The sequence below is a fragment of the Megalobrama amblycephala genome, linkage group LG11 (assembly GCF_018812025.1).
Source record: "Megalobrama amblycephala isolate DHTTF-2021 linkage group LG11, ASM1881202v1, whole genome shotgun sequence".
Taxonomy (NCBI): Eukaryota; Metazoa; Chordata; class Actinopteri; order Cypriniformes; family Xenocyprididae; genus Megalobrama; species Megalobrama amblycephala.
The window spans coordinates 37663396-37689895 of NC_063054.1; the positions used below are offsets into that span (position 1 = coordinate 37663396).

General features: G+C 35.1%; 1 protein-coding gene and 2 long non-coding RNA genes across 3 annotated transcripts in view; 1 reads left to right on the forward strand and 2 right to left on the reverse strand.

The window, feature by feature from the left end:
* Positions 1-991, forward strand: part of LOC125278589 — a 5514-nt gene extending 4523 nt beyond the window's left edge. The window contains exon 3 of the long non-coding RNA XR_007187182.1: positions 860-991. This is a non-coding gene — a long non-coding RNA (uncharacterized LOC125278589). The remainder of the gene's footprint in view (positions 1-859) is intronic.
* gata4 (GATA binding protein 4) lies at positions 197-11680 on the reverse strand. The gene is made up of 6 exons (XM_048207876.1): positions 10913-11680; positions 4978-5144; positions 3158-3283; positions 2880-2958; positions 2646-2767; positions 197-1310 (listed from the first exon to the last, which is right to left on the reverse strand). Exons 1-6 carry the CDS (start codon positions 11439-11441, stop codon positions 1194-1196), a joined length of 1140 nt encoding a protein of 379 aa, XP_048063833.1. The 5' UTR covers positions 11442-11680; the 3' UTR covers positions 197-1193.
* Positions 11681-17324: 5644 nt separating this feature from the next.
* Positions 17325-26500, reverse strand: part of LOC125278592 — a 37289-nt gene continuing 28113 nt past the window's right edge. The window contains exons 3-4 of the long non-coding RNA XR_007187183.1: positions 21887-22058; positions 17325-18313 (exon numbers count right to left, since the gene is read on the reverse strand). This is a non-coding gene — a long non-coding RNA (uncharacterized LOC125278592). The remainder of the gene's footprint in view (positions 18314-21886; positions 22059-26500) is intronic.

Genomic DNA, 26500 nt, shown 5'->3' on the forward strand with positions numbered 1-26500 from the left:
TATGATAAATCCTCCACAAACTGCACAAATGTGGAGTAAAAACATTAATAAACAGACTAAAATTACATTAAAAAAAATTATTTTGTTACAAAATTACATTTTGTTGCCTGGGGTCTCTGGAGACCCCAAAGACCGAAGACCGCACAAGGGACGTTAAAGACGTTGTTCTCGCTCTCTGTGAATGAAAACAGTTGAATTTAGAATTACAAGCATTTAATCTAATTTTCACATATGTTGTGTTTTCAAAACAACATTTAAACATGGAGTGAGTCATTTTGCATACAGTTATATACATGTAATACTATAGAATGCTACAAGAAAAGAATTACATATGAGAAACGCTAACACTGTTTAATCTACACTAAGAGATCAGATGCACAAGCTTAAATTGACTTTACAAGCAGTTTCCAGTTGGAAAGGAAAACTGTAACCCTGTTTTCGCTACAGAAATAAATACAGAAGTTATTAATCACATGAAATTAAAGGAGCTCAGCTGCGATAATGATTTTAAAAGGAAGTCAAATTTGCGGTGAGGGTTATTTTTTGCACTGTTTAAGGAAGTGGCTTTCAGGACAGAAAGTTGATGCAACAGGTTTCAGTTTGATTCGTTAATCTTGACAACAACAACAGAAAACAGTCAAAATTATATCTTTGGAATATATATATATATATATATGCTCATAGACATGATTAATAATATTCATGACAATGAAAATAAACATTTCCCTGCAGATATGGTGTGAAGGAGAAAGATTTGTCCATTAAGATACAGCGGGAGTGCTTTGAGCTTCATTTAAATATTGTTAAGTTCTGCGCAACAAACAGAACTGCAAAAATAACTACATTTTTACATTTTCAGGAGAATATTGTTGTGTTTGCATGTGCAAAGCTTGACGCCACTGTGGGCCATCTGTGAACACCATTCACATGGTTTAAAGTACATGCTACAGTCCATCTGACCCACGGTCCATCAGGCCGAGATCCTGAACATCATGTTCTTCTGATCTGCTGGGACTCGAGGGTCTTTGGTTCAGGGTTTTCTGCTACAGCTGATCTGTTGATCTGAATCCAGCACGGGTTCCTCTGTACGGTATCCCATCAGGCATCTGCATTTAATCACTGAAGCTCATTGGTTCGTCTGGTCTTGGATGAAGTTCTGCAGAGTGACGCGTTCAGGAGGAGCATCTCGGATCTTATGCCAGAATCAGGCTGTTCCAGACGTCGCTTTTGGAGCTGGAAGATCCACTCGGAGAAAGTTTGAGAGCAGAATTTGCGCTTGGAGTTCCCATATAAGTCGGAAAGGCAGAGACCTGGATAGACGGAGGAAAGATATTGTGTTACTGTCTCTTATTCAAACCAGTAACTTTGGAATCAAATAATTTAATAAATGAAAAAATGTAAATGAGAAGCTGATGAATAACATGGACATTTAGTTTTCTACATTAAGTTTTTAGATGAGGAAATATATATATATATAATTATTACATATTTGTATTATTATTTATATGATTATATATTACTGAAATTAATGAGCTCTGCATGTAATTAAAATTAATATTTAAAATATTTATCGATGTTAAATATATATATAAATATATATATATATATATAAAATAGGAACTCATAAACTGTATAATAAAGAAAATACTGCCTGAATATATGGATATATAAATATACTTATTATATTTAATATTAAAATTCATATTTATAATATTTATCAATGCAAACACACACACACATATATAATATATATATATATATATATATATATATAGATATATATATAGATATACATATATAATATTTATATATTTATAATTTTAATATTAAAATCAATATTTATACATATATATATATATAGAGCTCATAATCTACATGTAATTAAAATTAATATTTAAATTAATATTTAATGTTTAAAAACAAATATATATATATATATATATATATAAAATGATTTTTTAAAAATATTTATAAACAATATATTATTTATACTATATATATATATATATATATATATATATATATATATATATATATATATTATGTAATCAATTAACATGAACTGTAATAATAATAGTAATAATTATAAAATAGAGAAAACTGCCTAAATATATGGATTTATATTAAATATTTATTATATTTAATATTAAAATCAATATTCATAATATTTAAAATCACTATATATATATATATATAACATCACATGTTTTATATATATATATATATATATATATATATATATGTGTATTATATATACATATATATATATAGATATGTTATGAGCTGTTATATATATTATATAATATAATTAATATATATATATATATATATATATATATATATATATATAGCTCATAATCTACATGTAATTAAAATTAATATTTAAATTAATATTTAATGTTTAAAAACAAATATATATATTTACACACACACACATATATATATATATATATATATATATATATATATATATATATATATATATATATATATATAAAATAAATATATGTGTAAAAATATGAATTTCATGTACTCTCTTAATTAACATGCACTCATAAACTCTATAATTCTAAAAGAGAACTAGTGTTAGATGAGGTGTGTGTGTGTGTGTGTGTGTGTGTGTGTGTGTGTGTGTGTTCTCTGACCGGTGTGTGTATGTTATGGTGTGTGTAGAGCGACGCCGTGTCCGGCTCCGTCTTTATGGCTCGCGGTTCCTCTGTGGGACTGGAGTTCACGGCAGCGGACGCCGTCTGACCCTCAGAGGCTCCTGTCAATCACAGACAGGTCAAAGGTCAGAATCACTGGATTTTCAACTAGACATGCTTCTTCATGTAAAGCTCTCAAGATACTGGATGATTGTCTTGAGTGTCGGCGCTCACCAGGTTTGGACTTGATGTTTTTGGGTTTGCGTTTGCGGGTCTGAATTCCCTCTTTCTTCATGGCGAGAGGACGAGGAACCTGAAGAGAAGAGCAGAAGTTTGAAACGCTGCACAGAATCTGTTGTTTTGTTCATTCTTTGTCTCCATCTGCTGGTTACACACATTACTACAGCCTCTCTCTCTTTCAGTTCATGTGTTCAGGTGCATGATTTTGGCACAAGAAGCTGTACATTTGTATTGCCAAAGGATAAAGTAAAATAATGATAGCCGTGTCTCACCCCGTGGAGTTTCATGTAGAGTCCGCAGGCGTTGCAGACCGGCTCTCCCTCTGCATTACGTCTCCAGAGAGTAGTTGTGGTCGTCTGACAGTTAGTGCAGGACAAACCAACCCGCCTGGACGCAGACTGACAGAGAGACAGACCAGTGAGAGACAGATCATGATAGTCTTCTTATCTGAATCATATCTTCATAATAAAAATAAAAACATCCCTATAATGAAAAATTAAAAATAAATATTGCAATAATAAAAAGTAATGCAAAATACAAAAAAACACTTGCTGCAACTGAAGATAAAATATTGCAATAATAAAACAATGCAAAATAAAAAACAATTAAAACAAGTTAAATAATTCAAACAAAATATTACAATAATAAAAAAGTGAAAAATAAAAAAATTAAAACAAGTTAAATAATTAAAACAAAATATTACAATAATAAAAAAGTGAAAAATAAAAAAATTAAAACAAGTTAAATAATTAAAACAAAATATTGCAATAATAAAACAATGCAAAATAAAAAACAATTAAAACTAGTTAAATAATTAAAACAAAATATTGCAATAATAAAAAGGTGAAAAATAAAAAAATTAAAACAAGTTAAATAATTAAAACAAAATATTACAATAATAAAAAAGTGAAAAATTAAAAAATTAAAACAAGTTAAATAATTAAAACAAAATATTGCAATAATAAAACAATGCAAAATAAAAAACAATTAAAACTAGTTAAATAATTAAAACAAAATATTGCAATAATAAAAAGGTGAAAAATAAAAAAATTAAAACAAGTTAAATAATTAAAACAAAATATTGCAATAATAAAACAATGCAAAATAAAAAAAATAAAATAAGTTAAATAATTAAAACACAATATTGCAATAATAAAAAACAGAAAAATAAAAAAACACTGCAAAAAGTAATGCAAAAATAAATAAATAAATGTGCTGCAAACACTGAAATAAAAAACTAAAACATGCTGAAAACAGCACGAAAATATCTCAATAATAAAAATTGTGAAAAATGGGGAAAAAACACTACAAAAAAGTAATGCAAAATAAAAAATAAATGTGCTTCAAACACTGAAATAATAAAAAAATAGTGCAAAATAAAAACAAATAAACATTGCAATAATAGAAAAAAATAGTAAAAAAAGAACAAAAAAAGTAATGCACAATAAAAAATAAACTTGTTGCGAACACTGAAATATAAAATGAAAACAGCATGAAAACACTCCAATAAAAATTGTACAAAATAAAAAACTGCAAAAGTAATGCAAAATACAGACAAACACTGCAATAATAAAAAATAATGCTAAATAAAAAATAAACACTATAATAATAAAACAACGCAAAAATAAAAAAACAAACCTGCTGCAACTGAAACACTGAAATAAAAAATGAAAACATGCAATAAAAAATAGTACAAAATAAAAAAACACTGCAATAATAAAAAGTCATGCAAGAAATATAAACTTGCTGCAATTAAAATAATATAAAATCATGCAAAATAAAAAGTCCTGCAAACACTGAAATAATAAAAATTCAAACATGCTGAAAACATTGTAATAATAAAAGAAATGTGCAAAAGCACTGCGAAAATAAAAAAACAAACCTGCTGCAATTAACAATAAAATTAAATATTAAAGCAAAATACAAAATAAACTTGCTGCAACTGAAACTTTGAAATAATACAAAATGAAAACATGCAACATGCAATAAAAATAGTGCAAAAAAACAAAACAAAATATCAGTTTCACAATTCTCAATGTATTTTCACATCTGCTGGGATGGAGTTGTGATTGTGAATGTCAGTAAAACTCACCAGTCGTCTCTGTGGTTTAATGAGCGGCCGGTTGATCCCGTTCATCTTGTGGTAGAGTCCGCAGGCGTTACACAGGTAATGACCCGTCCCGTCCCGCCGCCACAGAGGAGTGGACATCGCCCCGCAGTTCACACACTCTCGACCCTCCGCGAACTCATCGAACAGCTCTGAGGACGGACAGACAAAACTGATCAAAACACCTGCAAACGAAGGTCCACTTTAAAGAGTTTTACAGTCTGAGGTCACATGACCTTTACATCCTGCAGAAGCTTTAAAACACTGATCTGAATGGCACATCTGAGACTAAAAACTGACCTTTACTGCTGTTTGCAACTTCAACTCAGTTCAGTTTATAAGTTTTTTTGGCATTGAAGAAAATAAGTTTTTTTTGCCAAAGCATTTGCAACATGCTGCAAACACACAAAAAACCCTACAATACAAAATAGTAAACAGTGCAATAATAAGGCAATAATACAAATTAATGAAAACACAACCCTGCCATAATATAAGAAAAATAATGTAAACAGCAATAACAAATATTGATGCAAAATAACATCAAAACTTAAATAATAATATTAATATATAATAGCTATAAAATATTAAATTATTAAAATATTATAATATAAAAATAATGCAAAATAAACACTGCAATAATAAAAACATAAAAAATGACAACAATAGAGAATAATTCTAAACAAAACAAATAAACATGCTGCAAACACTGAAAAGACAGCAATAATAAAAGTAGTGCAAAATAAAAATAAACAGTAATATAAAAGTGAAAAAATATAATTTATCATGACAATAATAAGGAATAACTTTAAATTATGAAAAGACTTATAGAAATAATGCAAAATAAAAATAAACGCTGCAGTAATAAAAAAGGTGAAAAAATATATTTAATCATGGCAATAATAAAGAATAATTTTCAATAAAAAACTTGCCGCAAACACTGAAAAAACTTATAAAAAATAAAAATAAACACTGCAATAATAAAAAATGAAAACATAAGTAATCACAGCAATAATAAAGCAATATATAATTCTAAATAAATAAACACTGCAAACACTGAAAAGGCTTATAACAATAATGCAAAATAAAAAATATAAATAAACACTGCAATAATAAAAAAGTGAAAAATATAATCACTGCAATAATAAAGGTTAATTCTAAATTAAAAGTAAACTTGCTGCAAATACTGAATAGCCTGCAATAATAAAAAATAGTGCAAAATAAAAATAAACACTGCAATGAAGAACAATAAAAATGAGCAAAAAAACACTGCAATAAAAAACAATTAATGCAAAATAAAAAAAACGTGCTAATATAATAATAATACATAATAAAAACAAAAAAACCCGAATAAATCAAAGTGCAAAATTAAAAAGTAAACACTACAATAAAAAAATTAAAATAAAACTATAAATGTTTCACATCAAAGATTCATTTTTAAACGATATTTCTCATAACAAAAGCCTAGCTGCTTTCTGAATGAATTTTCTGATCAGCAGGAGGCGCTGTTGCTCATGTGAGACAGAGGTATCCACACAAACACACACACACACTGAGCTAATCTTTATAAATGGAAAGCACTCATATATCAGACAGGAGGCCCCTGAGGGGCCCTTAACTACAACACTGAGCGATGGATCAATGTGGACAAATGAGAGACACACAAAATCATTCATCTCTCTCAGTAAACCGATCTTGAGGCTTTCAAACACCTTTAACGAGCTGTTCGCTTTAGCGGAGCAGAAGTTACTGTCAGATTCACTCAGAGTCATAAACCATAAACCCGTTCTGATGCAAAACACTATTACAAACGAATACACTGTAAAAAAACATGGGTTATTTTTTTTGTGCAAGTCCTGGGTCTGAGCCTTTTTGGGGGGTTATTATTCAGTGTTTGGGTAGTTTTTGTGTTACACAGATCCTGGGTCAGATGTAATAACCCAGGGTGTTGAGTTAATTATCGCGGGGTTTTAGCGCCCTCTTCAGGAGAGAGCAGTGCAGCGCCGTCAAACTGGTGCACGTCTTCGATAAAATACAGGTTTGTGTACGTTTTATTTTATCTAAAAATTCATTATTGTTCTGTATATTGTTGAATTTTATGCAAAGCAACATACAGGGGTGCGATGTGAGTCACCTAAACGAGAGTCGCGTCGGTTTTTTGCGTGATGCAAACGCCTGATGCCTTGAATAAAATTTTATGATTTTATTCCAAAAGATACAGAATATAAATAGTTAGGATGTTAAAATATGTTCTCAGAACTGTACACTGATTATTTATGGACAGGTTATGGAGTCAGTCACAGCTTTTTTCGGCTACGAGTGAAACTCAGGCGGCGGTCTGAAGTTATCAGTTCCCCCGCCGAACGCGACTCATCTCCGGCACGAGATCCAGCGCCGTTACGGTGGAAACAGGACAACAGAGACTGGTTCATTACACTTGAATTACTTCTAAATGTTTCATTTTTGCTACTAATATTTGTTAAACGAGCTTAAATGTAGGCAATATGTATTAAAAAACGATATAAAATATGCTATACTGTAAAATATAATCAAAATAAAGGAATTATCATGCAACCAGTGGTTGTGTGGAGTATTTTTTTTTTTTTTTAAAGTTTAGAGGATTTAAGTTAATCCATAAACATTACTTCATGAAGTAAAAAAAAAAAAAAAAAAAAAAAAAAAAATCAGTCGGCTACGAGTGAAACGCAGGTGGCGGTCTGAAGTTATTAGTTCCCCCGCCGAACGCGACTCATCTCCGGCATGAGATCCAGCGCCGTTACGGTGGAAACAAGACAACAGAGACTGATCCATTACACTTGAATTACTTCTAATATTTGTTAAACGAGCTTAAATGTAGTATGTATATGTATTAAAAACGATATAAAATATGCAATACTATAAAATATGATCGAAAATAAATGACCAATTAGTATGAATTTCTGCGACCTCATTCACAATTTGTCTAAACCCCAGTGGTGGGTTGGTTTAGGGGCGGAGTTAAGGGTTGGTCGTTCGTACGAATTCATACGAATTTAGTAACTCGTAAAATAGGTATGATTTAGCAAAACACGTACTAATTTATAGGAGTGACGTCGTACCTTGTAAAATAAGTACGAACTGGCATGATATCAGGTTGGAATTATCAAACCAGAGGTTGTGTGGAGTATTTCATTTTTGTAGAGGATTTAAGTTAATCTGTAAACATTCATTAATGTATAAAGTAAAAAAAAAAAAAAATCTCGTATTATAGTAAAAATGAATTAATTACTCAATAAATAAATACCCAATTTGTTGGGTAAAATTAACCGATCATGTGCTCCTATATTTACCCAGCTCTTGAGCTGAAAACAAACCAAATTGGGATGTTTTTAAACCAGCGTTTTTTGAGATATTAAAAGAGTTAGAAGAGACACACTGTGGCCTTTATTCAAGGCTGTAACCTTGAGATTTAAACCCACACGAACAAAAGACTGTCAAACACAAATCATTCACTCAACTGGCAAATAACGAGTTGTTTCGGACAATCACTTCAGAGGTCAAACACACACAACACTCATTTATCATGCACAGTTTTGAGAAATGGTCCTTTATGGGAATTTTACACGCTCTTGGTTCTTTAATGCAGAACTTTTAACATCCATAAAAACTCTTCAAAAACTCAAAAATGTTCTTTGTGGAACCAGTTCTGCTTTCAGAAGCTTTAGTTTTAAGAGAGTAAATATAAAGTCCAGCAAAAATGCCTTTTATCTCTGCTAAATAAATAATCACAATAATTAGAACCTGCAAAAGCAGGTCAATGTCATCAATAAATATGCTTTTGCGTCTCATATTTTTTCCAGCAGCATGTCCGTATTAAAGTCCATCTCTGGGTTCATTTACGACAGACTATTAATAGCACGTGTTCATGTTCAAAGGTCACATTTATTCATATCAGCTATTAAGTTTAATGAAAAATCAGCTATTTTATTTCTCAAGCAAACATCATTTATCTCGCACACAGAACTGTGATTATGTCTCACTCTGAACGCCACAATATAACAATAAAATGAAAGAAATGATCAGTAATCAAATCTTTATCAATGAGTTTGTAGTAATTAATATAAATGAAATCGCGTGTGGCACAGCTGACCAAATCATTTAGACATTACAACATGATCTATTCAAATATGTGTGCAATAACTGCAGATTTGTTTTCACTTTCACTCTGTTTTGTCAAGTTTAATTAATTAATTTCGATATAGACTTTAGATAAACTTTCGATTCTTTAAGAATGAATTAGAATATTCTTAATAACGATTCATCCTTTAAAGGTATTATGTAGAAAAAATACCTTTATTATTTTTTTATTTTAAAATAATTTGTTTTTTAGTTTTTTTTTTTTTTTTTTTTTTTTTAATTCCGGTAATATGCTATATTTTTTTGCGGCGCGCGCACTTCATTTATCAGAATAAATAAAAGTTATTAAAAGTGTTCGATTATAGTTTTACAAAAAGTATATTATTAATTAATCGTAGACTTACCAATAAAATAATTTAAATGACACTCTCAAGTAATTGTTATAAATGCCATTTGAAACAACAATTATACAGCCATAAAATAAACAGTGGTAAAATGTATATTGATTAATAATTTAGGGATTTTTTTTTTTTTGTTCACAGTCAAACCCAGACAATATTACAAAATGAACTATTTCACGTATTAAAAATAAAACTTGTTTTACATGTGCATTATAATAATCATATTATGTCTTCAGTAAAATGTAAAGGATCTTCTGAGACGAAATCATTTTTTATTTTCTCAGTCGTGTCTCATATAAAACCACTTTCACATCAACCTAAAAAAAGCCTAGAAAATCATATTTTTGTCGTAATTGTTCACATATGGCCTCAAAAAGAATATATTTGAAAACAGACTTGTTTGTCGAATTTAAAGTTTGATTTGAAAACCCGATATATTATTAAGAAGACATGGCAAGAAACAAGCAAAATTATATTTACACACTTTGCGGGAATTAAAACAGGTATTAAACATTTGTCATTTATTATAATGATTAATTTATCTATCTATCTATCTATCTATCTATAAATCGTGTGTTGCACGTGTAAGTTCTTATAATTAAAACATCTCGTGTCTCTCTGATAAACGTTCATCTGTGACTAATTTCATTATAAAGCATATAAAAAATTAATATGGATTTTATAAAATTAAGACGATACAGAAAGTTTTCAAATATATTGCAAACCTGTTTAAAATCATCATAATAAAAAGCCTATCCATTAATGCATTCAATATAACATCAAAATCAACTATTTTGTCCAAATCAAATTTGATTACATTAGATACACTAAAGTGACAGCTACACATTTTCACTTTGTATTATAATTATATGTACATAAGTTTAATATCCTCGACATTTTATGCAATGCATATTTATTATGAGTAACTGTATATTTCGATTAGTTGAAAAATACTGAAAAAAACAACTTTTTCATAATTTCTCAGCTAACATGAGGCCCAAATTATCAAATGGTTTATTAAGGCCCAAACTGAATTCATATTTCACCACATGAAGCATATTTTAGACAAAACAGACTGAATTAATCATTACTTTCGTTTTAATCATAACGATGAGTCATTTTAAGCTTTGCTAAATTCTCATTTAAACATTGTCAGCCATGAGAACATTACAAAATTGGTGTAGAAACTCAAAAATTGCTACTAAATTTCACGGCCAACATATTGAATTAAACGTGATTCTTTTTAAGGAGAAAGAGTTTTTTCTTGTACTGCATTAATCTTTATTTTAACTTCGATTTTCTTTGCTGTGCACGTAAAAAAAAACTCTAAAATTTTCTGTAGAATTTTAAAATCTCAAATACTCTTTCATCTTATAGTTTATGTGTTATTTACACATAATTCTCACCTAAATTCGGGTGTCTCGCGGCACCGGCCGGTCCTCCGGACTGGAGGCTGTGCAGCACGGAACTGTCGAAGTGTGACGCCGCCCATGAGCCTCCGATGTTCGGGCTGACATAGGCCGGGTACCCGCTGTGATAGGAGCCGCTCAGGCCCCGGGACCCGTAGTGCTCCCGCCCGCCAGTGGAGATGTTCAGCGGGCTCGTGTAGGTCGCGGTCTCCCGGGCTGTTGCGACCCCGGAGCTTAACGGCGGGCTCGTGGAGAAAGTGAACCTGGACACCGGAGAATGATGGTGCCCGCCGGTGGAGTTGTAAGAGGCGACCGTGTCCGCGCCCGGCTGCGTCCATCCCGAGTGTCCGGACACGGGGCTGCTCTGCTGCGGCGTCTGGAGGTACGGCAGCGCCGGGATCATCGAGGTGACCCGGGTGGGTGTCACGTACACCGCTGAAGCGGCCGCAGACGCGGCGTTATGGAGGAAACCGGGCTCGTAAGACGCGGGTCCGTGGTTTGTGGTCATCGTTACACCTTGATACATGTCCACAGGTGATCGTCCGCCCCGATTATTCCACTCGTGCGTGTCGGGTGTGAGTACCGGAGCATCGGCGCTGACCTCTACGCTACCCTGCGCTGGCCGAGAGCATTTTCTGCTTCACCTCGCTTCACAGAAGACAGGAGAGGATGATGAGGGTGGAAAGTCTCACTGAAGTCTCTCCCAGCACTCCTCCCCGTCTCTCTCCGCCTCCATTAAGCGCATCTCATTCCTCTTCAGTTCACTCACCTTGTAAAATATTCGGGCATATTCCGATAATGTCTGCGTCATGCATGCATGTAAATAAACAACACTATATTTTATAGATTCGAATCTGAAAGCATTATGATTAATAAAATAACAGTTCATGTTGTGTAGGCCCTTGTCAAAATATATATCCGCGCATGTGCATAATAATTAATTCTGCGATTGCACTTTTAAAAAATTAACATTTAATTTCCAAGTTCCAAAAAAGAATTCAACACTTTAAAAGTATCTGTTACTTTAAAGAACCCCGATACCAAAAACACTGAGGAACTAAATTAACTCACGCTGAACTTTACTGAAATGCAAAAACATTAAACCATCGTAGTCAAAAATCGGAGTCAAACCGGAGTGTCAACTATGTGGAGACATAATTATCTTTCATAAAAAGTTTGTTTCTGTGTTTTATAATAGGCCTTTTGTATGTTTGCTAATGGCACTTGAGACTGACAATAAAGTTGAACTGAACTGAAAAGGCTATTTCGTCTGATTTAAAGATTAATCTCGATGGAGACCCTCGATAAAAGATTTGATTAAATAACTTAAATATCGCGTGACAAATGAGTAAAGTGTTTTAGATTTTTCCGAATTATTTGGCTGAGTAGCATATAGACTACAAGGATATTGAAATACCTGTAGGCTAAGTAATTATTTTATCACAATATCATTTTCTAAGAAATGCATGAGCCCAAACCGATATTAAATTATAATACGCCAAACAGTTTTGGGTTATTTTTTCTATGCAAGTCCTGGGCTAAGCCTTTTTTGGGGTTTGAGTAGTTTTTGTGTTATCCAGATCCTGGGTAAGACTTCATAACCCAGGTGTTGAGTTATTTATCGGCTTTTAGCGCCCCCTTCAGGAGAGAGCAGTGCAGCTCCGTCAAATTGGTGCATGTCTTAGGTAAAATACAGGTTTGTGTATGTTAAATAAATTAATTATTGTTCTGTATATCGTTTAATTTTATGCAAAGCAACATACAGGGGCGCGATGTGAGTCACCTAAACGAGTGTCGCGTCGGTTTTTTTTGCCTGATGGAAACGCCTGATGCCTTGCATAAAATTTTATTATTTTATTCCAAAAGATACAGAATATAAATAGTTAGGATGTTAAAATATGTTTTCAGAATTGTACACTGATTATTTATGGACAGGTTATGGAGTCAGTCACAGCATTTTTCGGCTACGAGTGAAACGCAGGCGGCGGTCTGAAGTTATCAGTTCCCCCGCCGAACGCGACTCATCTCCGGCATGAGATCCAGCGCCGTTACGGTGGAAACGGGACAACAGAGACTGGTACACTTGAATTACTTCTAAATGTTTAATACTTATAATATTTGTTAAATGAGCTTAAATGTAGGCAATATGTATTAAAAAACGATATAAAATATGCTATACTATAAAATATGATCGAAAATAAAGGAACTATCATGCAAACCAGAGGTTGTGTGGAGTATTTTTTAAAAAGTTTAGAGGATTTAAGTTAATCCATAAACATTAATTCATGTATGAAGTAAAACAAACAAACAAACAAAAAACAGTCACAGCATTTTTCGGCTACGAGTGAAACTCAGGCGGCGGTCTGAAGTTATCAGTTCCCCCGCCGAACGCGACTCATCTCCGGCACGAGATCCAGCGCCGTTACGGTGGAAACAGGACAACAGAAACTGATCCATTTACACGTGAATTACTTCTAAATGTTTAATTTTTACTTCCAATATTTGTTAAACGAACTTAAATGTAGGCAATATGTATTAAAAAACGATATAAAATATGCTATACTGTAAAATATAATCAAAATAAAGGAATTATCATGCAACCAGTGGTTGTGTGGAATATTTTTTTAAAAGTTGAGGGGATTTAAGTTAATCTGTAAACATTAATTAATGTATGAAGTTAAAAAAAAAAGTAAAAATGAATCAAATTATGCTGGGTAAAATTAACCCATCCAACCCTTGTTTTTCTTATAGGCCTACTTATTTATTATTATTATTATTATTATTATTATTTTTGTCGGTGACACTGAATGCGAATAATTTCTATCAGGTCTCTCATGGCTGGTTAGTTATAACAGGCTTTTCGCATACTTTTTATATTGCAATAATTTGCCAATAATATTTAAAATATTCGATCTCTCTATGTATTAATGTTGCATTTATTTTTTCTAATATTTATCAGTTCAGGAAGAGTGACGGATATGATTGATGTCTCGCGCATCACTGACGTCACTCGCGTCCGCAGCTCGTGATTGTCGGAAGTCTCAAGAAGTCTCGCCGCTGTTGTTTTCAATGACACATTTTTAACTGTCATATTCGCTGTTAGTTATAAACACACTGGAGTGTGTCCATTTCCTGAGTTTTACAATTATGTGTCTCGATATGTGCCTTCCGCGTCAATATCCAGGACAAGTTTAATGTTGTGTTGTTTCCTTTTTAAAAACTCGCATTTACACATAAAGCCCAACTTTGTTTTTTGGTCTAATTGCATCATCAGAGGTCAGATGTTTTTGGTGCACTGCAAAATCTCATTCTAAATTGACTTTTTTGATAAAAACATCTAAGTGCAAAACAATTAAGACTGGGAAACTTAATTTATTTGAAGGATTTTCAGATATTTTTAGTGGAAAATGAGGTAAAGACACTGATTTGGATTTTTGCATTGTAGATAATGGTCTCTCTCTCTCTCTCTCTCTCTCTCTCACACACACACACACACACACACACACAGTATCAGTATCACAGAGGATATTTTTGATAGTGAGTCCAAACCAAACCCTACTGTGATCAAGGCAGGATACAGTTTAAGCTAAGCAGGTTCTGGAATACTTGAAAGATCAGCAGATCTCCTCCATATCACTTTCCGTTTCCTCACCGGCTCCGTCTTCATCCTCATGGCACTGGACTAATGCGGGCCAGCGGCTCTGTCAGACTCCATAGGATCCTAATCACATGTCTGATAAATGGGTCCCTGCCTGGTCTACGGTTGAAAATCCTCTGCTCCTCGACAATAAAATCATTATATTGAAAAGCTTTGAGATGCTTTTTATGGTAAATGACATATTTGCATCTGTAATATGATGTTAATGTTCTCATGTACAGCTGATGAATGACATCATTAAAGCAGAACCCTTGAGAATTTGCATCATCTGCAGAAACAATACAATTTAAATCAATTTACCAAAGAAGATTATTGTTAAATGAAACAGAATTTGTTCAGAGGTGTATAATTTTATGTCTGTCAGACTCTGTAGGGCATTTACACATGAGGGTGGTTTGTGTATGTAACAAGCACAATTGTTGTGGACCGTTGCTAGGGTGTTGCTATGCATTTTCTAAAATTTTCTGAGTCATTTTTAATGTTTTGCTATACAGTTTCTAGGGTGTTGTGTGAATCAAGACATTGCTAATATGTTGTGAAATGCTTTTAGTGTGCAGCAATGTGGTTGCCATAACATTCGGGTGGTTGCCAGGGTGTTGCAAAGATTTTCTGATTTGTTTTTTATGTGTTGCTACACTATGCAGCAGTTAAAGTGTTCTGAATGGCTTTTAGTTTGCAGCTATGCTGTTGCAATAGTATTCAGATGGTTGCCAGGGTGTTGCTATGCAGTTGCTAAATGTCCAGAGTCATTTTTACTGTGTTGTTATGCAGTTTTTAGGGTTTAGTGGGAGTGAAGGCATTTATATGCACTTGCCAATGTGTTCTGAATTACTTTTAGTTTGCTGCTATGCTGTTGCAATAGTATTCAGGTGGTTGCCAGGGTGTTGCTATGCAGTTGCTAAGATGTTCAGAGTCATTTTTGCTGCTATGCAGTTTCTAGGGTGTTGTGGAAGTCAAGATGTTGCTATGCATTTGCTAAAGTGTTCTAAATGGCTTTTAGTGTTGCGGTTGCAACAATCGAGGTTGCCAGGGTGTTGCTAAGGAGTTGCAAAGATTTTCTGATTTGTTTTTTATGTGTTGCTACACTATGCAGCAGTTAAAGTGTTCTGAATGGCTTTTAGTTTGCAGCTATGCTGTTGCAATAGTATTCAGATGGTTGCCAGGGTGTTGCTATGCAGTTGCTAAAATGTTCCGAGTAATTTTTTAATGTCTTGCTAAGCAGTTTCTAGGGTGTTGTGGGAGTCAAGGCATTGCTATGTATTTGCTAAATTGTTCTGAGTGTTTTTATTATGTTGCCATAGTATTTGAGTGTTTGCCAGGGTGTTGCTATGCAGCAGCTAAAATGTTCTGAGTCATTTTTAATGTGTTGCTATGCAGTTTCTACAGAGTTGTGGGAGTCAAGGCATTGCTATGCATTTGCTAAAGTGTTCAGAATGGCTTTTAGCATGCTGCTATGTGGTTGCCATAGTATTTGGGTGGTTGCCAGGGTGTTGCTATGCAGTTGCTAAATGTCCAGAGTAATTTTAATGTGTTGCTATGCAGTTTCTACAGAGTTGTGGGAGTCAAGGCATTGCTATGCATTTGCTAAAGTGTTCAGAATGGCTTTTAGTGTGCTGCTATGTGGTTGCCATAGTATTTGGGTGGTTGCCAGGGTGTTGCTATGCAGTTGCTAAATGTCCAGAGTAATTTTAATGTGTTGCTATGCAGTTTCTAAGGTGTTGTGGGAGTCAAGGCATTGCTATGCATTTGCTAAATTGTTCTGAGTGTTTTTATAATGTTGCCATAGTATTTGAGTGGTTGCTAGGGTGTTGCTATACAGCAGCTAAAATGTTCTGAGTCATTTTTAATGTGTTGCTATGCAGTTTCTACAGAGTTGTGGGAGTCAAGGCATTGCTATGCATTTGCTAAAGTGTTCAGAATGGCTTTTAGTGTGCTGCTATGTGGTTGCCATAGTATTTGGGTGGTTGCCAGGGTGTTGCTATGCAGTTGCTAAATGTCCAGAGTAATTTTAATGTGTTGCTATGCAGTTTCTAAGGTGTTGTGGGAGTCAAGGCTTTGCTATGCATTTGCTAAATTGTTCTGAGTGTTTTTATAATGTTGCCATAGTATTTGAGTGGTTGCTAGGGTGTTGCTATACAGCAGCTAAAATGTTCTGAGTCATTTTTAATGTGTTGCTATGCAGTTTCTACAGAGTTGTGGGAGTCAATGCATTGCTATGCATTTGCTAAAGTGTTCAGAATGGCTTTTAGCGTGCTGCTATGTGGTTGCCATAGTATTCGGGTGGTTGCCAGGGTGTTGCTAAATTGCGGTTGCTATGCAGTTGCTAAATTGTTTATTGTAATTTTTAATGTGTTGCTATGCAGTTTCTACGGTATTGTGGGAGTCAAGTTATTGCTATGCATCTGTTAATGTGTTCAGAGTGTTTTTATACTGTTGCCAGTGTGTTCTGGGTGGTTTCTGACTGGTAGTAACAGCACATTCTCCTCAACAAGACACAATATTTGAGGAATCATTCATGTATGGAGCACAAATGCTTCAGGATGACGCACTCACTCAACTTTAACACTTAGTGTTGGATGTTTCATCACGTCACTGTGAGCACTAGTACTAGTGATAATTGATTTAGAAAACACCATTAATAAAAAAACAGTGTTTATGGTCATCATCACTGAAGGATTTCTTGTCACATATGCTTTTTATTTCAATCTTTCTTTCTTTTTTTTCCTAGACTGATGTTTATAAGTGTGTGTGTGTGTTTGTGTGAGGTATGTGCGAATTATCTGAACGTTCAGCTCAGAAGCGCCTGTATAATTCGTTCGGGGCCAGACCACTGTCAGAGTGAGTATGAACGAGGTGTTTGGTGACGAAGACGAGAGCAGATAGAGGGAGAGACGGGGAGAAACGATAGAGAGTAGAGATGAGATTGTGTTGTTCAGAAGGCCAATGGGGAGGAGTATGTGTTTGTTGGAGAACTGAACGTGTTTCAAGAAGGAAAATCAAGATGGTGGAATGTGATGGCTTGAGGTGAACTAATAAATATTACCATCATGTCCTGACTTTGACGCAAGTATGCAAATGCAGATGCAAACTGTATGTTGCATATATATTTATACATTAGGCAGACACTTTTATCAAAAGTTTTACATTTTATTAAGTTCATGCATGCTTTCCTTGCATTCTTATAGACCAGGGTTTCCTTTAATGCAATAAATATGTAGACTGTTTAACTTTACCTAACTTTGAGGATTTTATGAAAATGTATGCATTCACTTTTATCTAAAGCGACTTGCATTGCATTCAAGCTATTAATTTTATTAAGTTCATGCATGCATGCATCTTAACCGGGGTTTCCATCAATGCTATAAATATGTAAATTTATTTAACTTCATGTATTTTGCAGTGTATTTCCATTTTGACACATTTTACAATGCAACTGCACATGATATCGAGCCTTTATAATCACGTACTTAAGTATGTTTGGCCCAAAGGCATCACTGATGCACTGCTGACATGAAGGCAACAATATGATGCATTATCATGTGTTGATTTACCCCGCTCTCTGATGGATGCATGTCCTCGTGTGGCTCTGTGAAGACTCTTGGGCTCAGGAGGGGGTCGGCGGCCCCACATGGCCTCTCTTCCTCTGGGTCAGAGCGCAGCCAGACCCCCTGTCTCCAGGAAGAGCATTTCAAAAGAGCATCCATCGGAGGATCAGACGGAAAACACTGACAGAACGAGACCTGGACACAGAGGACAAAACCTGAGAAATGAGGAAGCAGCTCAAAACGAGTGACACACAAACACGCGCTCACAAACAGGCTGAAAAATGTGTTTGAATGATGATAACCCAAAGGAACCTGTAAGGTTGCTCTTTCATTCCCACTTACGTGGTTCATTAAAGCTGTTTCTCCTAAAATACCTGAGGAGATAAATGTGAGTTCAGAGTTGAATGTGACAGCAGCTCAGATCATTTGCTGTCTAGAAGATGAAAGAGATTTTTCCTTTCCTCTGGGAGTGTGTGTGAATCTAAACATAAGGATTCTTTTTCTGAGCATTCTTTTCTTTTTTTTTGCAAAACACAGTGCTAGGGTGCTATGGGTGGTTGCCAGGGTGTTGCTGTGTGATTGCTGATATGTTCGGATTGGCATATACTGTGATGCTATGCGTTGTTGCTATATCGTTGCCGGGGTGTTGCTATGCAGGTACTAATGTGATCTGAATGTTTTTTTAATGTGCTGCTATGCAGTTGCCAGGGTGGTGCTATGTTGTTGCTGATGTGTTCTGAATGGCATAACGTGTTGCTATGTGGTTGCTATGGTGTTCTGGGTAGTTTCTAAAATGTTGCTATATGATAGATAGGGTGTTGCTATATGGTTGCTTGCTATGCAGTTGCTATGAAGCAGATATGTTTGTCTGCTGCTGTGTTGCTATGCAGATGCTATGGTGTTCAAGGTAGGTTCTAGGGCATTGCTATATGGTTACCAAGGTGTTGCTATGCTATTACTATGCTATGTTGCTACTTTTTCAGGCAAAAAGTAATCTTTAGTGTAAGTCTTAAAGATCTCAGATAAATCCCACCTTGCACTGAAGATCTCTTCAGATGCAGCAGACATGTTTGGTTGCCAACTACAGGCGGTTGCCAGGGTGTTGCTATGTGATAGCTGATGTGTTCCAGCTGGCATTTACTGTGTTGCTATGCAGTTGCTATGGTGTTCTTGGTAGGTTCTAGGGCATTGCTATATTTTTACCAGGGTGTTGCTATGCAGGTACTTTTTCAGGCAAAAAGTAAGTGTAAGTCTTAAAGATCTCAGATAAATCCCACCTTGCACTGAAGATCTCTTCAGTTGCAGCAGACATGTTTGGTTGCCAGCTATAGGTGGTTGCCAGGGTGTTGCCATGTGGTTGTTTAGGTGTTCTGAGAGGTTTTTAGTGTGCTTCTATGCAGTTGAATGTGAATGCTATGTGATAGCTGATGTGTTCCAGCTGGCATTTACTGTATTGCTATGCAGTTGCTATGGTGTTCTTGGTAGGTTCTAGGGCATTGCTATATGGTTACCAGGGTGTTGCTATGCAGGTACTTTTTCAGGCAAAAAGTAATCTTAAGTGTAAGTATTAAAGATCTCAGATAAATCCCACCTTGCACTGAAGATCTCTTCAGATGCAGCAGACATGTTTGGTTGCCAGCTATAGGTGGTTGCCAGGGTGTTGCCATGTGGTCGCTAAGGTGTTCTGAGAGGTTTTTAGTGTGCTGCTATGCAATTGCAAGGGTGTTCTGGGCAGTTGCCAGGGTGTTGCTATGTGATAGCTGATGTGTTCCAACTGGCATTTACTGTGTTGCTATGCAGTTGCTATGGTGTTCTTGGTAGGTTCTAGGGCATTGCTATATTTTTACCAGGGTGTTGCTATGCAGGTACTTTTTCAGGCAAAAAGTAAGTGTAAGTCTTAAAGATCTCAGATAAATCCCACCTTGCACTGAAGATCTCTTCAGATGCAGCAGACATGTTTGGTTGCCAACTATAGGCGGTTGCCTGGGTGTTGCTATGTGATAGCTGATGTGTTCCAGCTGGCATTTACTGTGTTGCTATGCAGTTGCTATGGTGTTCTTGGTAGGTTCTAGGGCATTGCTATATTTTTACCAGGGTGTTGCTATGCAGGTACTTTTTCAGGTAAAAAGTAAGTGTAAGTCTTAAAGATCTCAGATAAATCCCACCTTGCACTGAAGATCTCTTCAGTTGCAGCAGACATGTTTGGTTGCCAGCTATAGGTGGTTGCCAGGGTGTTGCCATGTGGTTGTTAAGGTGTTCTGAGAGGTTTTTAGTGTGCTTCTATGCAGTTGCCAGGGCGTTGCTATGTGATAGCTGATGTGTTCCAACTGGCATTTACTGTGTTGCTATGCAGTTGCTATGGTGTTCTTGGTAGGTTCTAGGGCATTGCTATATGGTTACCAGGGTGTTGCTATGCAGGTACTTTTTCAGGCAAAAAGTAATCTTAAGTGTAAGTATTAAAGATCTCAGATAAATCCCACCTTGCACTGAAGATCTCTTCAGATGCAGCAGACATGTTTGGTTGCCAGCTATAGGTGGTTGCCAGGGTGTTGCCATGTGGTCGCTAAGGTGTTCTGAGAGGTTTTTAGTGTGCTGCTATGCAATTGCAAGGGTGTTCTGGGCAGTTGCCAGGGCGTTGCTATGTGATAGCTGATGTGTTCCAACTGGCATTTACTGTGTTGCTATGCAGTTGCTATGGTGTTCTTGGTAGGTTCTAGGGCATTGCTATATGGTTACCAGGGTGTTGCTATGCAGGTACTTCTTCAGGCAAAAAGAAGTCTTAAAGATCTCAGATAAATCCCACCTTGCATTGAAGATCTCTTCAGATGCAGCAGACATGTTTGGTTGCCAGCTATGGGCGGTTGCCTGGGTGTTGCTATGTGATTGCTGATGTGTTCCGATTGGCATATACCATGTTGCTATGGTGTTCTAGGAACACCCTAGGGCATTGCTATATGGTTACTAGGGTGTTGCTATGCAGGTACTTTTTTTAGGCAAAAAGTAATCTTAAGTATGCCTTAAAGATCTCAAATGAATCCCACTTCGCGCTGAAGATGCAGCAGACATGTTTGACCTTTGTTTGTTTGTCGGCATCTTGCACTGATATGTGTGTATGTGATGAAATTAAAAGCAATCAATGCTGTCTGACCATCTCGTATGACCATACGATCTCTGCTCTTATCTGGACAGCGTGTTATCTCTCTGACCCAATCGTCTCAGAATCAAGCCGACAGAGGCCCGCGTGAGTGTCTATAGACAGAGGCGCTCGAGTGTGAGTGTGTTTGATCACTGCTATCACATGTGTGTGTTTGCAGAGCTGCTCTGATCACCTCATCACATCTACAAGTGTGACAGGATTGGAGAGGATTATCTGATTACAATCACATGGGAAGAAAAATCCCTAATGAGATCTCTTAAATATCTCAAGTGTTTCTCCTACACAGAAATGAGATTTTTGCATTCAAAAGTTCTCAGTATGAACTCAATTATTTCTCATCAACATCTAAACAAGTGGGGTTTTTTTAATTTATCTAGAGGAATTATGGGCAAACAACCAAAGTATAACTCTATTATGTCCCCTGAGCTATGAAAGAGCAATAAATCCTGTGTATGTGTGTTGTCAGAAGAGTTACGATGTGTGTAATAGGTTTAAGGGATGGTGTGTAGAGGCTTCGGTGTGTTTGTGTTGTTTTAGAGTGTTTGTAGATCAGCGTTTTTAATCACAAGAACACCTGAGACCAACCCCTGCTGAACACACACCGACGTTACCTTTAACCTCTCCTGTTTATAGCCAATCAGCATTCACCAATCACGCTGTGCTAGAGAGGTCACAGAACTGCAGCCTCCGTGATTGGCCTGTTTCTGACCAATCACAGGACACCGAGGCTCTGCCTGAAGTTTTCCCACCTGCTGTCTGTCCTGAGAGGGAATCTGATGAAACCTGTCAAAAATCAAATACAAGAAATAAGAAATTTTACATTAAGAAAATCAAGTTTGTATTGCATTGTAACATTATTATGATTTCAATTAAACACATTTACCCCTTAAATTCTCATTAATTCAGGGATTATAATGGGGTCAATATGGGAAAAAATATAACTTATGCAATGTGCATAATTATAAAATATAATTAATGCAGTGTGCATTTACAAATGCGAATAGTATTTGTTGTAATATAATTTATGCTTGCTGATTTAAAAAAAAAATGTTTTGCATTGCTGTAATTTATTTAAAAATGATCAAAAGTAAAATCAAACTCAAAAGTGAAACATCCAAATATATCAGAGTAATGAAAAAGTGTTTAACTGTCATGAACATGTCACAATGAAAAAAAGTAGTCCTAAAATGGGCTTTATTTTCTTTAAGCAGAAAGAAACCATATCTTTATTGCAGAAATATGAAAGATAACAGGAAAATTACTAATACAAACACATTTTTTTTTTCTCTTCTGAAATATGATCTGCTGTGAGAGTCGTCCTGAGAAGTGATTCACTCTGAATTATTACTCTCACTCTTGGTCTTTTATATTGCATGTGTTTATTTATAGAACACATGAAGAGAGAGAGAGAGAGAGAGAGAGAGGGGCATCCAGAGCCTCACCCTCAGATAAGAACGGACTAAAGTCCGACTGCCGAGCAAACAGTGAGTCGGTGGACGAGAGAACTGATAAGACCTGAACAACACACACACACACACACTGTATATTCTATAACCCTACCCATCACCAGTGTTGGGGGAAGCTACTTTTAAAAGTAACATGTTAAAGGGTTAGTTCACCCAAAAATGAAATTGCACACCCTCATGTCGTTCCACACCCGTAAGACCTTTGTTCATCTTCAGAACACAAATTAAGATATTTCTGATGAAATCCGATGGCTCAGTGAGGCCTGCATAGCCAGCAATGACATTTCCTCTCTCAAGATCCATTAATGTACTAAAAACATATTTAAATCAGTTCATGTGAGTACAGTGGTTCAATATTAATATTATAAAGCCACAAGAATATTTTTGGTGCACCAAAAAAATAAAAAAAATAATGACTTATATAGTGATGGCCGATTTCAAAACACTGCTTCAGGAAGCTTCGGAGCGTTATGAATCTTTTGTGTCAAATCAGCGGTTCGGAGCGCCAAAGTCACGTGATTTCAGCAGTTTGGCGGTTTGACACGCGATCCGAATCATGATTCGATACACTGATTCATAACGCTCCGAAGCTTCCTGAAGCAGTGTTTTGAAATTGGCCATCACTAGATAAGTCCTTTTTTTTTTTTTTTTTTTATGAACCAAAAATATTCTCGTCGCTTATATAAATATTCACGCGCGCGGAAAAGGTGCATGTGACGATGTGGGAGCTTCAGTTGAACAACAGTGAACTGCGGTCAGATGAGATGTTGTCAGGCTATGTCGGTAAAACTCAGAAAAATTAACATGACTGTCCAATCAGCGTTATACTGTGCTCAAGAACTGCATGCACAAATGCGCCGGCGCACGCTGCATTATTACTTTATTATAGCTTAAATATAAGCGCAAAAGAAACTACGAGCAATGATGGTCGTTGTTCTGTTGTAAGTGAAGTCATGAAATTACCAAACATGCGATTAAAGCTGCCTCAAAACTGTGCATGCATGTATTTGTTGACATGGTTTTAAAGCTATTATTATCCAATTTGTTGGCCTTAAAACGTCTTAAAAATGCACATATGTACACTAAGGAAATCTAAATTTTCTCGGGGGAGCATGCCCCCAACGCCTAGCAAATAACATTTTTTTTTCCTCAGTAATTATGAAACCCTGATTATATTCTATCCAATGAAATCTGAGGTAAACGTGCATTTCTCTCCAAATGTGCGCACTTTTGGACTAGAAGTTTGTATGTGTATGCACTGTGATCAAAAATAAATGGGACCAAACGCGATTGAATGTAAAGGTTTGTGTCTCGTTATTCTATTAATAACATTTCTAAAAGAAATTAAGAATTATTAGATTATTAAAGCAGAAGATATTTTGTAAAAATGTTCCTGTAACAGCTGCCAAAAATAGTATATAGCTCCACTGTGGTTTTTAACAAAAAAAAAAAAAAAAAAAGAATATATATATATATATATATATATATATATATATATATATATATATATATATATATATATATATATATATATATATATATACAGTACAGTCCAAAAGTTTGGAACCACTAAGATTTTTAATGTTTTTAAAAGAAGTTTCGTCTGCTCACCAAGGCTACATTTATTTAATTAAAAATACAGTAAAAAACAGTAATATTGTGAAATATTATTACAATTTAAAATAACTGTGTACTATTTAAATATATTTGACAAAGTAATTTATTCCTGTGATCAAAGCTGAATTTTCAGCATCGTTACTCCAGTCTTCAGTGTCACATGATCCTTCAGAAATCATTCTAATATGCTGATCTGCTGCTCAATAAACATTTATGATTATTTTCAATGTTGAAAACAGTTGTGTACTTTTTTTTTCAGGATTCCTTGATGAATAGAAAGTTCAAAAGAACAGCATTTATCTGAAATACAAAGCTTCTGTAGCATTATACACTACCGTTCAAAAGTTTGGGGTCAGTAAGAATTTTTATTATTTTTTTGAAAAGAAATTAAAGAAATGAATACTTTTATTCAGCAAGGATGCATTAAATCAATCAAAAGTGGCAGTAAAGACATTTATAATGTTACAAAAGATTAGATTTCAGATAAACACTGTTCTTTTGAACTTTCTATTCATCAAATAATCCTGAAAAAAAATATTGTACACATTAAATGTTTCTTGAGCAGCAGATCAGCATATTAGAATGATTTCTGAAGGATCATGTGACACTGAAGACTGGAGTAACGATGCTGAAAATTCAGCTTTGCCATCACAGGAATAAATTACTTTGTGAAATATATTCAAATAGAAAACAGTTATTTTAAATTGTAATAATATTTCACAATATTACTGTTTTTTACTGTATTTTTAATTAAATAAATGTAGCCTTGGTGAGCAGACGAAACTTCTTTTAAAAACATTAAAAATCTTAGTGGTTCCAAACTTTTGGACTGTACTGTATATATATATATACATTTTTTTTGGAAAGGTGTCATAGCATGAAAATGTAATGATTTTCCATCTATCTGAGAGGGTTTTAGTGTGTTTGTGGGCAGTTGCCAGGGTGTTGCTATGTGATTGCTGATGTGTTCCGACTGGCATATACTGTGTTCTAGGAACACCCTGCTATATGGTTACCAGGGTGTTGCTAAGCAGGTACTTTTTCAGGCAAAAGTCTTAAAGATCTCATATAAATCCCACCTTGTTACTCTATCGCCCCCTTGAGTCCTGGTGTTTGTTACCACTGCGAAGAAGATGTTTCTGGTCATTTTTCCATGTTCTATAGACTAAGCTTCTCCTTAACCTGCTGTCTATCTGTTTAAATACTGCTGGGATTTATGACTGCTGGAAAACAGAGATGCATCACATTATGAATGTCTTTGCTTTTCTGTTATTTTAAACGATGATGTTTTATTACGATAAAAACCCAGAGCAGATCTGGAGCATCTGTGGAAATGAAGAGTACGTTACACGTCTGAGGATTTATTCTCCCCTTAATTTCTGTGCATGCGTTCGAGCGTCATTCTGGGGTTAGAGGTCTTCTGTAAAGATTTTTGTGAGGTTGGTGTCCTGAATGGAGTTCGTATAATACAGTAAAAAGTGTTAAAAATTTGGGGGTCAGTGAGATTATCATTATTATTTTTTAAGTCTCTTCTGCTCACCAAGGCTGCGTTTATTTGATCAAAAATACAGTAAAAATTGTGAAATATTTTTACAATCTAAATAAACTGTTTTCTATGTGAATATATAGTAAAATATAATTTATTCCTGTGATCAAAGCTAAATTTTCAGCATCATTACTCCAGTCTTCAGTGTCACATGATCCTTCAGAAATCATTCTAATATGCTGATCTGCTGCATGATTCCATCACATGCATGTCATATGAATCGTGATCATGCAAATGTGTTGTTAAACTTCAATGGAACGTTTAAAGGTTCTCCAGTGACATCAGACGTTATCTCCAATGCGTCTCTGCGTGTGTCCGACGGTGATGGTTCTGGACGCTGGGCTCTTGGTTTGGTCCCATATGGTGATTCCCACAGGTCAGCTGGGCTCGACGCTATCAGGGTCCGTCTGCAACAATCCGCCCAGGAGCCCTGACGTCAGCCGGGCCTGATAAGGGGGTCCGGCGGAGCTGGAGGGGGTTTAGACTAACAGAGACAGTCTGGATAAGAGCTCAGACTGATAAGAGCTGAGACTGTGGAGCCCTATTGTTCCAGAGGATCCTCCAGAAGCCCGTCCTCTGCTGCGCGTTATTATGAC